Source organism: Nicotiana tabacum, chromosome 14, assembly GCF_000715075.1.
Source record: "Nicotiana tabacum cultivar K326 chromosome 14, ASM71507v2, whole genome shotgun sequence".
Classification (NCBI taxonomy): Eukaryota; Viridiplantae; Streptophyta; class Magnoliopsida; order Solanales; family Solanaceae; genus Nicotiana; species Nicotiana tabacum.
In genome coordinates this window covers 50321114-50339836 of record NC_134093.1, presented here as the reverse complement: position 1 = coordinate 50339836, position 18723 = coordinate 50321114, and the positions used below count along the sequence as shown (strand labels likewise).

Here is an 18723-nt window from a genome sequence, read left to right as displayed (position 1 = left end):
CTTGTTTGTATCACGATCGTCCTTGTTTGAACACAACAAGGCACGTCAGTATGATGATCCCCACTTGCTTGTCCTTAGGGACACGACGCAGCATGGTGATTTTAAAGAGGTGTCTATTGATGATGATAGGGTATTGAAGCTTCAGGGTCGGATTTGTGTGCCCAATGTGGATGGGTTACGAGAGTTGATTCTTGAGGAGGCCCATAGTTCGCGGTACTCTATTCATCCAGGTGCCGCGAAGATGTACCATAATTTGAAACAACACTAATGGTGGAGAAGAATGAAGAAAGATATTGTTGAGTATGTGGTTCGATGTTTGAAGTGTCAGAAGGTTAAGTATGAACATTAGAGACCTGGTGGGTTACTTCAGAGGCTAGATATTCTAGAGTAGAAGTAGGAGTGTATCACTATGGATTTTGTAGTTGGACTTCTACGGACCTTGAGGAAATTTGATACAGTGTGGGTTATCGTGGACAGACTGACCAAGTCTACACACTTTATTTCAGTCATGACTACCTGTTCTTCAAAGTAGCCGACTCAGGTTTATATTCGAAAGAATGTTCGTCTTGATTGTGTGGTTGTGTCTATTATCTCGATTTGAGTCACATAGTTTATATCTCTTTTTTTGAGATCCGTGTAGTATGAGTTAGGCGCACAAGTCGAGATGAGTACGTCATTTCATCCCCAGATGGATGGACAGTCCGAGCGTACTATTTAGACCTTGGAGCACATGTTACAAACCCATGTCATTGATTTCGGGGGTTAGTGAGATCAATTTCTACCGTTTGTAAAGCTCGCCTACAATAAAAGCTACTAGTCAAGCATTCTGATGGCTCCATCTGAGGCCATATGTGGGAGGTAATGTCGTTCTCTGATTGGTTAGTTAGAGCCTGGAGAGGTTAGGTTTTTGGGAACTTACTTGGTTCATGATTCTATAGAGAAGGTTAAATTGATTCAAGAGTGCTTTCATACAGTGCAGTCCAGGAAAAAGAGTTTTGCTGACAGGAAGGCTCGTGATATGGCGTTCATGGTAGTGAGAGGGTTCTACTCAGAGTTTCACCCATGAAGGGTGTGATGAGGTTCAGGAAGAAGGGCAAGTTGAGCCCTCGGTCTATTGGTACTGTCAAGATTCTAGAGAGAGTTGGTGAGGTGGACGACAGACTTATTTTTCCACCTAGCTTATCGGGAGTTCATTCGGTGTTTCTTGATTCCATGCTCCGAATGTATTATGGGTATCCGTCATATGTGTTAGATTTCAGCTCGGTGCAGTTGGACAAGGATTTGACTTATATTGAGGAGCCAGTAGTTATTTTGGACCCGCTGGTCCAAAAGTTGAGGTCGAAGAACACTGCATCAGTGAAGGTCCAATAGAGAGGTCAACCAGTCGAGGAAGAGACTTAAGAGATCGAGCATGTTCGGAGCCGATATCCTCATATTTTTGGCACTTCAGGTATGTATCTAAACTCTTTCAAGGATAAACATTTGTTTAAGAGGGGGAGAACGTAACGATCTGGCTGGTTGTTTTGTATATTTGAGCCCAATTTTACTATTTAATGATTCCCATAGGTGTATTTGTTGATATGTGACTTGCGAGGATGGTTGTTTTGGTATTGGGGAGGTTTTGAATTAAATTGGAACACTTAGTTCCTAGTTTGGAAGCTCAAATTGGAAGTGTTGACTAAGTTTGACTTTTGTGTATTTGACCTCGGATCAGAGTCTTAATAGTTCTGTTAGGTCCAGATGGTGATTTTAGACTTAGGTGTATGTCCAAATTTTGATTTGGAGGTTCCTAGGTTAAATTGACTCTAATTGGCGAAAGTTGGAAGTTTGAAGGTTTAGAAGTTCATAGATTTGACCCATAGTTGACTTGGTGGTTATCAATGTCCGTTTTTTTATTCTTATCCTTGGAATATGTTCGTATAGTAATTTATGACTTGTGTGTAAAATTTGGAGTCATTCCGAGTTGTTTATACATGTTCGGCGCAAGTTTGGAATTGGGCAATTTGGATTAGTTCATTAAATTTGAATTGGTGTGCAATTCGTAGTTTTGATATTATTTTGTGTGATATATGGCCTCGAGTAGGTCTGTGTTATGTTTTGGGATTGGTTGGTGTGATTGGACAGGGTCCCAGGGGCCTCGGGTATGTTTTGGATGAGTTTCGGACTATTTAACTCATGTATGGAGTGGTTGATTTCTGGTGTTCTGGTGTTCATTGCGATCACAGGAGGTGCGTCGCAATCGCGAAGCATGTTCTAGGTGGCTAGTATTTTTTTCCTTCGCGTTCGCGATGAGGCTGTCGCATTCGTGGAGAGTTCAGGGCAGTAGCCATCGTGCTCGTGTGCTAGGTGTCGCGATTGCGTAGAAGGGCAGACTGGATGGGTCAATTAATCTTTTAGCCTTCGCGTTCACATGGGAGGGACTGCGTTCGCATAGGCTCAACAGTGGAAGGCATCACGTTCATGACCAGGTACTCACATTGCGAAGAAGGGGCAGCAGCTGGGCTAAGTTTGGTCATCACGGTCGCGAAGGTGGTCCCGCGATCGCGAAGTGTATAACTGGGAAGATTTATTAAATACTCTATTTCAGGGGTTTGAGTTATTTTATCACATTTTGAGATTGGGAGCTCGGATTTGGGCGATTGTAGAGTGAATTTTCACGATTTAGATTGGAGTAAGTATTTTTGACTCGGATTTGGTTATTATTCATGATTCCAACCATGATTTTAGCATTTTGAATGATGAATCTAAGTGAAGAAAATTAAGGATTTTCGTAAAACAAAATTCTAAATGAAAAATGAGGATTTGAACCACGATTCGAAGTCAGAATTGGATGAAACTTATATGGTTGGACTCGTATTCGTATGGGTGTTTGAAATTTATGACTTTTGTCGGGTTCCGGGATGTGGGACTAGGTTAAAATTTTGATTTTTGATAAAGATCAGAGCTTTATTGAGTGTAATCAATTTCTATAGTTGTGTTTGATATTATTGAGCTGTTTTTTGCTAGATTCGGCCCGTTTGGCGGCCGATTAGAGAGACAAGGGCTTTTTGGAGTATTGATTTGGCTTATTTAAGGTAGGTATCTTGCATAACCTTGTGTAGGAGAATACGCCTTAGGATTTGGCCGTAATTGATTTTTTGTGTAATGTGGAATGCGACGTGCACATGAGGTGATGAGCTTGTACATGGGTGGTATGTGTGGTTTGTGACCAAAAAAGACCTTAGGATATTAATATGTCTTAATTTGAGGATGTGATGTATATGAACCATGCGTAATTACTTTATGGATATATGATCCTAATCTCTACACTTGTTTTTAGCCGTAGTAATGCTTTATTTGTTAAATACCCATCCACAATTTATTATTTTACATGTCCTTGTTCACCTTGTTGATAAATTATGAGCTCATACCCATGATAAAAATATTGGAATTATTGTTTGTGATTTTGTGACACATGCGGACATGTTGAGCGGATTGTTTGGGTATTGGCATGAGGTACTTCCCATGCGAGCACGAGGTTTCTTTTGTGCGAGTTTAATTGATATGGGCATGAGGTCTTTGCCGTGCGAGCTTGAGGTTTCTTCCATGCGAGTAAGATTGGTATTTGCATGAGGTCTTTGTTGTGCGAGCACGGGGTCTTTATCATGGAAGTGTGATTATATTATGGCACAAGGTCTTTGCCGTGCGAGTGTGAGTGATGTTGGCACAAGGTCTTTGTCGTATGAGTGTGAGTGATGTTGGCATGAGATCTTTTCCATGTGAGTGTGATTGGTGTTGTGACACGAGGTCTTTGCCATCTGAATGAGACTGATAATGTAGGTGTGAGGTGCCATATATGTGTATTTGTATTTAATGACTGGTTGTTGAAGCTGAGCCGTTTTTCTTGTTTTTAACTATTATCACTTGTTCCTAGGATATCATTGTTGTTATTTCTGTTATAGTTTGTGTTGCCGGTCTTTTGATTTATTTCACATGTTATTTTTTGACTAATAGGTGTCTTGACTTGTACCTCGTCACTACTCCACCGAGGTTAGTTTTGATACTTACTGGGTACCGACCGTGGTGTACTCATACTATACTTCTGTACATTTTTGTGCAGATTCAGGTATTAGAGGTAGAAAATCTAGGTCGTGAGAACTTTGTTGATCATGACGATTCGAGGTAGCTGCATTAACCATCGTAGTCCTTTGAATTCCTTTCCTTTATACATATTCTGTCATTTTTATATGTGAACAGTATTGTATATTTTAGATATTCCCATGACTACAGCTAGAGCTCGTGACTCTGTACTACCTAGTTCTGGGAGTTATGTTGAGTATTTCCACTTTGGCTTGTATTACATATATTTCCACATTTATGTTAAACTTTGTTTCAGTATATCATGCTTTTATTATTTTAAATAATATTAAGTGACCGACTTATCTAGTTTTAGAAATTAGGTGGCATCACGACCCTTGTGGAAAGATTTGGTTCATGATATTATTCAGTCCATATCGGACAGAAAGCACATACAAGAATACATGTATACGAATAATGGATATCAAATTACATACTCATGAACTGATAATAGTAATATTCTAAGGTGTATGCATGTGCAAAGTGTGGTACCACATCTCAGATTAGGCGGATACACCACACACAATAATTTATCATGTTTGAATAGGCCATTAACTACGCATGAACTCTAGCATAATTCAACGCACAAAGGGGTACAAACATATGAAGCATGATAGCAAGAAGCATTGTATTCAATATAAGGCATAGAATAGCCTAAGAACTACCCCGACCATGGATAAAATCCAGTGCATGCACATATGCTCATCCCCCGCATGTGCATCAGCTTAGGCACGTAGCCATCATCAACAATTCAAGCGACTAGAAAAACATAACCTACCCAACACCAAAATACACTCCGCAATCGAGATGAAGGACCTAACACTAGAAAAATTGTGCAACCCAACAATGCTCTGACTAGTCCGAACTCACTCGAGCCACCCAGAGCCCTGTCAATCATACCAACAAGTCCATAAACACTACCTAGACCTATCCAAGGTCTCCAAACACATAAAATGACATCACACCAATGAATCAAAGATTAAAACATAAATTGAACTTCTCATAAATTCAAGAACTTCCATCTTCAAACCAAGCGTCTGATTCAAGTCTAACCAATCCGGATCACAATCAAACTTTGCATACAAAACCCAAATGACAAAACGAATCTAGCCCAACTTATAAAACAACAATCCGTACCCGATATCATCAAAGTCAACTTCATGTCAAAATTAGGAACTCTCCAAACCTTCAAACTGCCAACATTCGGCAATAGGGCCAAAACATCGTAGGAACTTCCAAATCCAAACTCAGGCATACGCCTACGTCCAAAATCACCATACAAACCTAATGGAAGCATCAAATCACCAATCTGAGGTCGTTTACAAAAAAATTAAAACCTAGGTTAACTGTTACAACTTAAGCTTCCAACAAAGGAACTAAGTGTTTCAATTCACTCCAATACCTCCCCGGAACCGAAATAACCATTCATGCAATTCCCAAAATAAATAACAATCATACGGGAAATATCAAACGGGGAAATAAGGCTCAAATACACAAAATGACTGGCCGAGTCGTTACATTCTCCCCCTCTTATTCAAACATTTGTCCATGAATAGGTTTAGAATTATACATGTAGTGCCAAAAAGGCAGGGATATCTGCTCCACATATCATGCTCGGTCTCTCGAGTCGCCTCCTCAACCGACTGACCTCTCCATTAGACCTTCACTGACATTATCTCCTTAGACGTAAGATTTCAAACTTGCCTATCTAAACTGGCGATCGACTCTTCCTCATAAGCCAAATTCTCGTCAAACTGCACCAAGCTGAAATCCAACACATTTGATTGATCCTTATGATACTTCTGAAGTATAGAAACACGAAACACCGGGTGAACTCCCAATAAGTTGGGTGTCAAAGCAAGTCTGTAACCCACTTCATCTACTTTCTCCAAAACCTCAAACAGACCAATGTACCGAGGACTCAACTTGCCCTTCCTCCCAAACCTCATCACACTCTTTATAGATGAAACTCTAAGAAGAACCTTTTTACCCTCCATGAATACTACATCACTAACCTTCCTATCAACATAACTCTTCTGCCTAGACTGCTACTACAGAAGTCATTCACTTGTTAGGAGATCGATGGAGTAGTATAGAGAGAGAAAAAAAGACTTACATATGGTGTGCATCGACCAAGAAAAAGTCCCAATGGAGGTTCTGTGAAGATGTTTGGAGGCTAGAGATATACATGTCGCCTACACTAGGTGATTAAGGATATGTACGATGGATCTAAGATACGGGTGAGGACAGTGGGAGGAGACTTCGGTCACTACCCAGTCATGATGGGGTTGCACCAGAGATTAGCTCTCAGCTAGTTCTTATATGCCTTGGTGATGGATGAGTTGAAATGAAATATTCAAGGGGAGGTATATTGGTGCATGTTATTTGTAGATGACATAGTTCTTGACGAGAAACGAGTTGGTGTTGATGCAAGGCTGGAGGTTTGAAGGAAAACCTTGAAGTCTAAATGATTCAGATTGAGAAGGACTAAGACAGAATACTTTCAGTAAAAGTTCAGTAACGAGACTCATGAGGCTAACGTGAAGTGAGGCTGGATACACAAGTCACCCCCAACAGAGGAAGTTTCAAGTATCTTGGATTAATACTCCAAAGTAATAAGGAGATTGACGAGGATGTCACACATCGTATTGGAGAGGGATGGATAAAATAAAAGCTTGCATCCAACATATTATGTGTGTCACGACCAAAACTTCCACCAAAGGTCGTGAAGGATCCTAACTTGCTTACTAAGCAAGCTAACACTAAATAACAATAATATAATCCAATTATTAAGTTATTAACAGAGATATGATAAAGATATTAAAGCGGAATAAGTCTTAAAATAGCATTATGATATACATATATCTAAGATAGGGTCTAAATACGACCATAACTGTCTAACTAACGCCCAAAACCTAGTGTCACAAGGTCATAAGCATCCAACAAGAGTAGGTAATCTCAATTGACAAACACATCCATCTAAAAAGGAAATAAATAGACAGAGATGGATAAGTAGGGAAAGGGACTCCATGTGTTGCGGATCAGATCAAATAAGGTAGCTCACCAAAAAGTCTCCAATAAAATACTCCTACTCAACTGGATGGGTACCACTAGTACCTGCCTCAAAACCTACACAAAAATATACAGAAGTGTAGTATGAGTACAAAACCACTGTACTCATCAAGTATAAAGTCTAGCCTTGACGAAGTGGTGGCGAGAGGTCGACATCAACTATTAACAGTCCGATAATGAGGTAAAAGCATAAATAAGATACAAACTAAAGCATGGTTTCATCAAATAGATACAAAGGCTAGAGACACAGTACATATGAAAATTAGGCATGCTTTGCAGTTAAAAGAGAGATCAATCAGATATTAAATACCTCAATCCTCACATTACAGCATGATACGCATCAACCAATATTTATATAAAAGCCACTACATGAGTCTAAGATTATAATGTCTTGACCGGTCGTTTTGTGTATTTAAGCACTATTTTCCCTACTTGAGGAGATGGTTGCCTTGGTTCCGAGGAGATTTTGGAGTAAATTGGAACACTTAGTTCCATTGTTGGAAGCTTAAGTCGTAAGAGTTGGCCAAGATTTGACTTTTATGCAAACGACCTTGAATTGGTAATTTGATGGTTCCAATAAGTTTGTTTTGTTATTTTGGAACTTGGGGTGCAAAGTTTGGATTTAATCCGGAATGGTTAGGCTTGAATCAGATGCTTGGTTGGAAGTTTGAAAGTTCTTGAATTTAAGAGAAGCTCAACTTTTGATTTGTTCTGTGATTCGTTGATGTGTTTTTATTGTATGTGTTTAGAGGCATTGGATATGTGTAGTGCTCATGGACTTTTCGGTGTGATTGGATGGGGTCTCAGAAGGCTCGGGTGTAATATCATGACTTGTAATATCAATTCTTGAAAATAATTGTATTAATTTTTTTATTCTTATGTTTCCTACATACTGTAGTATGTACAAAGCAACTATTCCCCTTCTATTTTTCTACTTTTATTTTTTAGCTACATCTTGCAAAGCATTTTCTTGTTTAATTTTGCTTCTTTATTTTTAAACCTTTTTAAGTAAAGATTTCTTTATATCATTAACCCATGATTACACTATTTAATTTTTTTTCGGTCATAATGTGCTATATAGTAGTCAACGTTATACTAGTGCACTATATCATAGTTTTATCTTATTCAAACAAAAAATATAGATATCAAAAGACTTTAACTTGTAAAGTATCTTGATAACAAGAAAATAAAAAAATTTTATAATAAAAAAATTCAAAAATAAAGTAGTATATCTTAGTAGTAAAAGGAAGTCAATTACTTAGATGGATCACTCAACTTTCTGAAATTATCTACCAAAGTCATCTTTCTTTCGTTTGTAACAGCAAAGTCACTTAGCTATACCTATAGCATTAAGAAGGTCACTCAACCAGATTTATCAAACTTTTGATAACCAAATACCTATTTTACCCCTATAAATTATCAACTTTATCTTCTGATTTTTTTTTTTTGCTTTTTTAAATATTATAATTTTTTCTCTTTTTAATCAATATTATGGACTTACCTATAGAACAAAAATATTTTATTTAAAAATAAAAAATAAAAAATATATTTTTCTAGCATATATAATGTCGAAATAATAATAGAATTGAGCATAAAATTCAAGAATATGTAATGTATATTACAAAAATACCTTTATTTTAAATAATTATTTTCTATAGTACGTGCATGGAATATATATTTTAAAAATTTTCTTTTCTTTCATTCTCAAAATTATTATTACGAACAAATTGTTCTAATTAACTTTATATTATGCGCAATATTTCATTATTCAAACATTGTATATGCTTAAATACTATTTTAATTTTTTTATTTTATAAATAAAATTTATTTATTCTAAGGTAAGCCCATAATATAAATTAAAAAGGGAAAAAAATTATTATATTAAAAAGCTAAAAAAATAAAAAGAAGATAAAAATTGATAATTTAGATGGTAAATTAAGTATTTGGCAATCAAAAATTTGAGAAATCTAGTTAAATGACCTTCTGAGTGTTATTAGCATAGTTATGTGACTTTGTTGTTACAAACGAAAAAAAGATAACTTTGATAAATAATTCCGAATAGTTGAATGATCATCTGAGTAATGGATTCTGGTAAAAGGTGCGGCATTCAGAAATATGAGTTAGCACTATATGACACAAATTTATAATTTGTCAGCACAAGTGTTTGTTTGGTTTCCTTCATAAAAATAATATTTCCATTGAACGTAGAAAAAGGAGAAGAATAACCATGCTGACCGTTGACAATAGAAAAATCACCTTCAAATAAATAAAGAGTTGGGTCCTATCATACGAGGGATTTAAGAGTCTGCGCGGGGCGAGTTGAAAACTGAAATTTTTGCTATGTGGGACGGGTTGAAGTCTTTACGGGTTAAGGTTAAACCCGTACCGCCCCGCGCCCCGCCCCATTACCATCTCTATTAACGCGATACCAAATACGAGCTAACTTTCAATTCGCATAATGACCATTTGATTACTACATCTATTCGTACTATGTTAATTGGACAGAACCTTACAAGAAATCCTTTTTTGAATGAACAATTGAACAACCGCAAGAAAACAATTGAACTATTAATTTTCCATTTTCAATTATATCGATCTATCAATATAACAAGATTAAGTTTAATGCTTTCTGGTATTTACTTGCTACTATAATTGCATAATTTTATTTGATGGAAAATTAATTTTGGTTTTTAGCTAGACACATTTGATACACGCGTGCGCGCACACCTTATATTTGCTTATTTGTTTGCAATTGTAAATTATGTTGTTTTACCGGTTTTGGTAAAAGAGAAAACGTATTTTGATAGTTGTTTTTAAGGTTGATAGATCTTGTTCTATGTAGTTGGACAGTTTGATGCCATTGGGATAGAGATAGCTCCATTTTCTACTCGAGGATAACTAATGATATGAAATTATTTTGGGTCTCTTCAAACCTCAAACGTAGTAGTAACAATTATATGCCACGGCAAGCAAAGCCTATAGACACAAGCAGCAAAACCATTGGAGTACCTGGACAAAAGTTTGTTAAGGTTGTTGAACTTAAATACCTGCTAATCTTAATTCAACTGATCTTCTTCATTATCTTTTCAAAATCTCCCCTATAATATCCCTTCATTCTCTCTACTTAACCATTCACAACCTAATACACAAATTCCGATAAACCAATTATATCAAAAATATTACTCAAACTTTCAACCGATCACAAGCTAAGTCAACTCGTCTCATCAATACTTTTCCAGCTTCGACATGGCTTATAAGCACTTGGCTTTTTCAAATTTGCTTCTGTCAATGATTTTTATGGCAGCAGTACTGCAGCCAGTTGATGGCCAAATTATCAGTACGCCATGCACGGGACCAATGATCACTAGCTTCACACCATGTGTGAACTTCTTGACAAATAGCAGCAGCAATGGGACTTCACCAACTGAAGATTGCTGCAGTGCACTCAGGACTATGATGACCAACGGCACGAATTGTCTCTGCCTTATTGTCACTGGTGGTATTCCATTCCAGATGCCAATGAATCCCAACTTAGCCATGTCTCTTCCCCAAGCTTGTAACATGCCTGGTGTTCCCCTCCAGTGCAAAGGTACATTTAGCTTTTTTGGCACTAAAATATTTAAAGAACTACTCTCTCCGTTCCCGATCTATGTGGTACCATCACTACTAAAAAATGTCTTTTCCCAACGATAAAACCTACAGAATGCAGTCGGTTTTGAAGGATTATCGACCAAATTGGATGGGTCCGAAAAATATTGATCGGTATTTACCGACCAATGCAGTTATAATTTTTGAGTTTTAATTATGTTATAATTTTTGTTGTTTTAAAATTATTCAATTATAAATACACCATCTCGGAATCAAAGTAAGGTTTGTAACCATAGTAAAGCGCTATTCTATCACTAGATCACTTATACTTGTTGGTTTAGAGCTTTTATTTTATTTTATTCTATTTACTCTTTAACCGGATATTTGTACGAAAATAATCGACCGACTTAGTCGGTTTTCCTTTAAGAATAAAATTATCAATCGAAATCGATCAATTTTTTAAAATAAGTTGACCAAAAATCGGTCAATTCTTTTGAATATAACTTTGAATTTATTTTAAATAGGTTTCAGTCGGCTTCTTGAAAAACAATTTTGCCTATATGCATTACTGATTGACACGGTCCAAGAAAAAGCTTTCCACATTTTGGCACAAATAAATTCCGAATCGGTCAGTTTCTAAAAAATTGAAAAAAATTATTTATCGGTATTATTTCGATTGTTTTTTTCGTCTGGAAAATGCATTTTTTCAGTAGTACATTTGACTAACCACGGTTTAGAAAAGAAAATAAGACTTTAAAAACTTGCGGCGTAAAATAAATTTTAGATATGTGTGACTATAAATTATCTTATTAAGAGTAAAGTTGATATTTTAAAGCTAAATTATTCTAAATATAGAAAAATAACATTCTTTTTGGGGAGATTAAGAAGGAAAGTGTGCCACATATATTGGAACAGAAGGGGTAGTACATATTGTTTTGGGTGGCAATTTTTAATTAAAAGGGATTTTATAGACTTTGTGTGGCTACTTGTGTCACAAATAGAATGATGATTCTTGGAAATAAAGTGTCACCGAATCAAATTTTAGGGTGAATTCGGACGTTGAACTTAATTTTATGGAAAAATATAAATATTGAACTCTATATTGAAGTATTAAAGTTGTTTATAGTAATCGAAATAATATATTCAAAAAACTTTTTGGAAAATTATGAAATTTATAAGATGCGTATCTTTAATTATTTGCAACTTGGCATGAATTAGGTGGTCTACCTCTTGTCCTCTTTCCATATCCATCGTTATGTACGAGGGACGCGGTATCCACTAGACAAAGAAAATGCCACGACTTTGAGTCCATTTTGGTTTTCCTTTATCATACTTTCGGAAAGAAAATTCATACGAGGAGTTCCATCTTCTCATTTGTTTTTAGTTCCATTTATTGGTTTTGGTTATTATTTGTTTTAGTTTTTTTCCAAAAACAATTGTTCTAGGAATTGGTTACTGAACCTTGGTTATTTTCTGACTTGCAGCCCCAAGTCCACCTGCGGTTGTTGCACCTGGTACTTAGTTCTTTTTAAATTTCATTCTTATTTTACCAATGTCCATTTCAACTATTCTATTTTACCATATATTGTTGAAATGAAGATGTTGTTAATTAGATCATTTTTTTCTGAATTAGGTCCTATTGGTGAAACTGGGGCTCCAAGTGCTTCACCAACATCTGCTCCTATTAGCCCTGCTCGTAATCCTAAAGGTACTTATTCAATTTTGTACATGTTTACATCATATAAATAAACTTTATAAAAATAATGTATTATTTAACCAGCCTATAAATATAATTAATGGAGTGTATGATTTAATTAATAAAACAAATAAATTTCCCTCAGATTCTACTGTTCCACCGCCGTCGCCATCAACTTCGACACCGCCAGCTGAGGAAATTCCAAGTCTAACTCCACCATCTCCGCCAGCGGATTCTTCACCTCCGGCGAAAAATTCCGGCAGCCAAACGCCTACTGCACCATCAGCTGCACCTTCTCTTTGCTACGGAGTTTCACTATTATTTCTGCTGACTGCATTTGGAGCAATTTCATTAGGCTTGTATTAGTTTGACATATTGCTGTTAAATAATTTAGTTAGTTATAATACATGCCATTTGTTTTGCGTGGAGGGATGAGATTATAGCATTTATTTTCAGATTTTGTAAAACAATTAGAAATATACAGTAGCGACGTTGATGTTTACATATAGAAACATAAGAAATAATGTACTTAATATTTGATCATATGGGTACTTCTATTTGATTTAGAGAATCTTTTTATGTATTTGATAAAATATTGTTTACCTCATTCTATAAATCTTTTGTAAGTTTGGGTGCTATTAAGTTCTCAATGGGCACATGTTGCCTTAAATATTCATAAAAAAATTTCTTATCATTGAGTTGAGGAAAAGAAAAAGGAGCTTATTAAGTGTATCATTAATAGGCTTTCTAGGCTAATAAAGTAGATCTTGTATTTGCTAAAATGCTTATGAAAAAACACAAATCAAAAGGGGCAACCACACAGTAATAATTAGGTAAACAATTACTCACATTTACCAATCAATAAGTACATAATGCATATTTTCACATAAATTCTTAATATCACTTGCAAAGAATTACTAGTCATTCAAAAAATATTTATAGAGTTCGGTGCTTAAGGAGAAAAAGAGGACAAAACAGGAAACAGAGAAGTTTTAACTTAATAAGAATGTATTTTAATCTCCCTAGTCTAAATATGTAAGACCATCTCCAACCTTACACTAAATATTACTTCAAATCCCATTTTGTTGTTATATTTGGTATTTTGGTGTTCCAACCCAACACCATTTTGGTGTGTGAATAGTGTTAAACAAAATTTGGTGTAACACTATTCATCAACTCCATTACTATTCATCAATATTTTATTTATTTTTATTTATTATATAACTGTGATGATCTGATAGGTTATTTTGAGTATTAGCCCTTAATTACGTATTCTGAGACCTTCGTTAGCTTTGTTTGATATTTCTTGGTTTGCGTGCATGGTCCGTGCCGCTTTTTGAAAAGCTTTTATGTGAAAATTTAAAGAAAACATGATTTTTTGCTTTAAAAATAACTTGAGTTGACCACAGTCAATATTTTATGAAAACGACCTAGGATCGGCGTTTTGACGATTCCAATATGTCTGTATCGTGACTTTGGACTTGGGCGCATGCCCGAAATGGAAATTGGAGGTCCCTAATTTGATTTGACTAATTTTGCCGAAAACTAGTATTTTGAAAGTTTGGAAATTTCCTAAGTTTGACCGTATGTTGACTTCATAGCTAACACGTTCGGATTTTGATGTTGAAACTTGAAATAAGTCTGTATCGCTATTTGAAACTTGTTTGTAAAATTTGGTGCAATTCGGAATTGATTTGACATGATTCGGACGCTTAGGTGTGATTCTAGTGTTCTTGAGTTTTACTTTAAAATTTTATTCGTTTCGAGGTTTGATTTGTAGATTTAGATGTTATTTTTGGTAATTTAATTGCGCAAGCAAGTTCGTATGATGTTATTACACTTGTGTGCATGTTTGGTTTGTAGTCCGAGAGGCTTGGGTGAGTTTCAGACGTGTTTCAGATGAGTTTTGCTAGTGTGGAGATTGTTGGTGCAATACCAGCTCTAGTGTCTGCTGCAGATCTCGTATTTGCAATGTCTAGCTCGCAATTACAAGCGTCGCTTTTGCGAACAAGAGTTCGCATTTGTGAGCATGGTGTGAGATTTGGTAACCTCGTATTTGGGAGTAAATGGTTCGCAATTGCGAAAAGATCAGTATCGCATTTGGGATCACTTGGTCGTATTTTTGATGCCTGGAAAAATAGTATTGCTTCGCAAATTGCGAAGATTCTGGTCGTATTTGCGAAGGGAGAAACTTTGCATTTGCGATCATTTTGTCGCATTTGCGATTTCTGTAGCTCTGAGGCAGGGTTCGCATTTGCGACCCTTGTCTCGCATTTGCGGATATAATGATCTTCAATTCAAGTTGTGTCATATGTTGGTCGACTTACCTAACTGGTTAGATTAGGTGCCATCACGACTTGGTGCAATTTGAGTCATAATACTTGGGCTTTATCTGATTTGCGTAAAGGTTATAAACATATAAGTAGCAAGTGAATATTTAAGAAGAAATTAAGAGATGATGGTAAAATTGAGAAATGGAAGGTTAGACTTGTTATTAGGAGTTTTAACCAAAAAAGGCATTGACTACTTTAATACTTATTCTCTTAAGACTAAGATAGTTACTCTAAGAACTCTTGTTGCTATAGCTACTATTCATAATTTAGTGATACATCAAATGAATATCAAGTAGATTTTCTAAATGATGATTAAAGTCAAAAAGATCTATATGACTAAACCTAAGGAATTTGTGATCCGAAGACAAGATAATAAAGTATGCAAACTTAGAAAGTTCTTATATGGTCTAAAGTAGGAACCTAAGCAGTGGTATGAAAAATGTAATAGCAAATTAGTAGATAGTTAATTTGTTATTAACGCATCTGATACTTGCATTTATTCCAAAATAGTAGGATCAGATTGTGTGATTATATATCTGTATGTGGATGCCATGTTAATTGTTTGCCCTAATACATATGTTGTTAATGAGACTAAGAACTTTTTATCTCAAAATTTGAAATGAAATACCTTGGAGAAGCAAAAATGATTTTAGAGATTACAATCAAAAGAATTACTAATGACTTTTCAATGTGTCAATCTCGTTATATTGAAAAAAATATTAAAAAGTTTTGATTGTTTTGATATAGCTCCTATGAAAACTCCCTATGATCCTAGCATATACTTGAGAAAGGATAAAGAGTAGTATCTCTCAAGCAGAATATACTAGATAATTAGTAATGTAACATTTCTCATTATTTATACTCAGCATGATATCTCTTATGTTGTTAGCAGATTGAGTCGATATACTGATAACCTAAGTAGTGAACACCTGAATGCTCTTCATTATTTTCTAAAGTACTTGAGAGGCACTATGGAATGATGTTTGTATTTTAACAAATTTCATGTTATTTTAGAAGGACTTTGTGATGCAATTGGATAACTGATGATAATAAAATAAGTTCCACTAGTACCTATATATTTTCTTTGGGAGCAGATGGCATTTCGTTAAAGTATTCCAAAAAGACTTATATAGCATGTTTTACCATGGAAGTTGAATTTATTGCTCTTACATTAGCAGCGAAAGAAGTCGAGTGGCTGTCAAACTTATTGGAAGATTATGTCATTATGGGGAAGATAAATTTCACCAATTTCTCTAAGTTGTGACTCACAAGTAGCAATTGGAATTGACAAGAATGGTGTGAACAATGGAAAAGACATCTATATTAAATATGGTGTGGTTAAATAGCTGACAAAATATCGTATTATTTCCTTGGAATCTATTAGATTCGAGAGAAATTTGACGGATTCTTTAACCAAGGATTTAGCAAGGAGAGTTATCTTTGAAATGCCCAGAGGGATGGGGATAAAGCTCATGGATTATGTTAATATGGTAGATACCCGATTGTGGTCAGACAAAGCTATGCCAGCCCTCAATATGCACTGTATTTTCTATCCCTATCATGTATGGTAATGTAATGATCCGGTCAGTTATTTTGTATATTTAAGTCTCATTCCCATATTTGATTATCCCTGTATATATATTTGTTGTTATTTGACTTGCATGGATGGTTGGTTTGGTTCAAAAAAGTTTTGGGATGAATTGGAACACTTAGTTCTATGGGTGGAAACTTAAGTTATAAGAATTTCCAATATTTGACTTTTATGTAAATGACCTCAAAATGGTAATTTGATGGTTCCAATAGGTTTGTATGGTGCTTTTGTACTTAGGCATATGTCCGAAATTGGATTTAGAGTTTCCTAGGTTGATTTTACTTTAATTAGTGAAAGTTGAAAATTTGAAGGGTTGGAAGGTTCGTAGGATTGACTAGGAGATGACTTTGAGACTATCAAGGTCGGATTGTAGTTCCCGGACATGAAATATGTTCATTAAGTCATTTGAGACTTGTGTGTAAAATTTGGAGTTATTTCGAGTTGGCTAGGCATGGTTCGGCATTAGTTTTAAAAGTTTGAAAGTTGACTAGTTCATTAAGCTTAAATTGAGATGTGGTTTATAGTTTTGATATTACTTTGTATGATTTAAAACCTTGAGTAGGTCTATTTTATATTTTGAGACTGGTTGGTATATTTGAACGGAATCCCGATGGGATTGGGAGTGTTTCGGGTGGATTTTGGATCATTTGAGCTTAGTTGGATAGCAGAAGTCTGTTGGTGTCTGGTGTGCTTCGTGATCGCAGAACACATCTCGTGATCGCGAAGGCTTATGTGGGGCAACGACAATTTGTTCGCCGCGTTCGCGATTGGTGTGCCGTGTTTGAAAAGCTTTATGAGCAGCAGCCTTCGCATTCTCGACTAAGGCATCATGTTTGCATAGAGTAAGGAAGGTTTGAGGTTGGTCGGGCATTTGGTCTTCGTGTTCTCGGGTGGGCGACCGCATTCGCGTAGGCCAGTGGAGCTTTATTCAATGCTTCGCGGGCTGGGCACCTCATTCGCGAATGGTTAATTCATCCTGGAGCTCGTTTGTGCTTTGCGAACGCGAGGCTTGAGCCGCGTCCGTGACGGGTATCATTGGGCAGAATTATAAGTTATCTAATTTCGGGACTTAGACCCAGTATTTCATATTTTGAGCCTTAGGCTTGGAGATTTATAATTTTTGAAGTGGGGTTTTCACACCAAGGCAAAAGGGTAAGTGATGTCTACTTGATTTTAACATTATACTTTTTTTTACCTAGACTCCACATTGGACTGAGTGGTATTGATTGTGAGGTGACGCGTGCACCATGCCCTATATTAGGCTAAGTGATATTGATTGTTAGCTTAGATCCCCTCAGCGCTTGGAAAAGGACACGCCCCTTCGGAGTAAGGTATTAACCATGGGCACATGCACATGGTCATATATGTGCTTGGGTGAGAGACTTGTGTTAGGCACCCGTACAATGCTGGGATTGAAGGAAAATTGTGCCAGGCACTATACATGTGATGGGATTCGATATACTTGATGATTTAACTACGATACTGTTGATTTTGACATGTATACTTGTCATGCAGATACCAAATTATGTTCTTCCCTCAAGTTTATAGGTACTTAATGCCTCTATTTAATGTGTTGAACTTGAAAACACAGTTAAATTATTAAAGCCATATTTAGATGATATCTCTGGAATAATCTACGTCTTAATAGATATTCTTGAAAAGTATGCTTATTTCTTCTCTTAATGTCAAAAGGTCGAACTTGATATTATTTAAAACCTTAGGGAACTATCGATTTTAACGATCTACACCTTAGTCAGATCGAAATCAATTTCAAAGCAGTGGCTTGTGCTACGACGGAACGTTAATTATATTTTCCTTATTCTTGTCAATATTGTCATCTATTTTACCAATAATTTTCTGCCATTTGACATGAGATATTTTCTTTTAGAAAAAATTACTATAATAAAAAAAGTGCTTTTTTCCTCAGTTTGAGGTATTTGGCCAAGCTTTGTTTTATGAAAAAAAAAGTGCTTTTTGCTAGAAGCAGAAGTAGTTTTGAAGAAGCAGAAAAAAGTAGCTTCTCTCGAGACGCAGAAGGAGAAGCAGTTTTGACTTTTCTTCCTACAAAAAATACCCTTTGCAAAATATTATATATACCAAAATAACTTTACTTAGTTTAAACTATTAAGTAATATAAAATGACTTTTGGGATGAACTTTCATATTTATTGGATAATTTTTTGATATATTTAAATTATCTTGAAAGAATAAAGTACTTTTCAATTTTATTTTAATATTTTACTTAAATAAAATAAAAAAACTTAATTATTTGCTTTAATAATAAATATTTATAATTATTTATCTACTTATATAATATTAACTATTAAG

General features: G+C 35.6%; 1 protein-coding gene across 1 annotated transcript; it reads left to right on the top strand.

The window, feature by feature from the left end:
- The first annotated feature begins 10307 nt into the window (after positions 1–10307).
- On the top strand, positions 10308–13015 carry LOC107832696 (uncharacterized). The gene is made up of 4 exons (XM_016660563.2): positions 10308–10777; positions 12261–12290; positions 12410–12484; positions 12618–13015. The coding sequence occupies exons 1-4, from the start codon at positions 10435–10437 to the stop codon at positions 12836–12838; spliced, it is 669 nt and encodes a 222-aa protein (XP_016516049.2). The 5' UTR covers positions 10308–10434; the 3' UTR covers positions 12839–13015.
- Positions 13016–18723: the final 5708 nt, after the last annotated feature.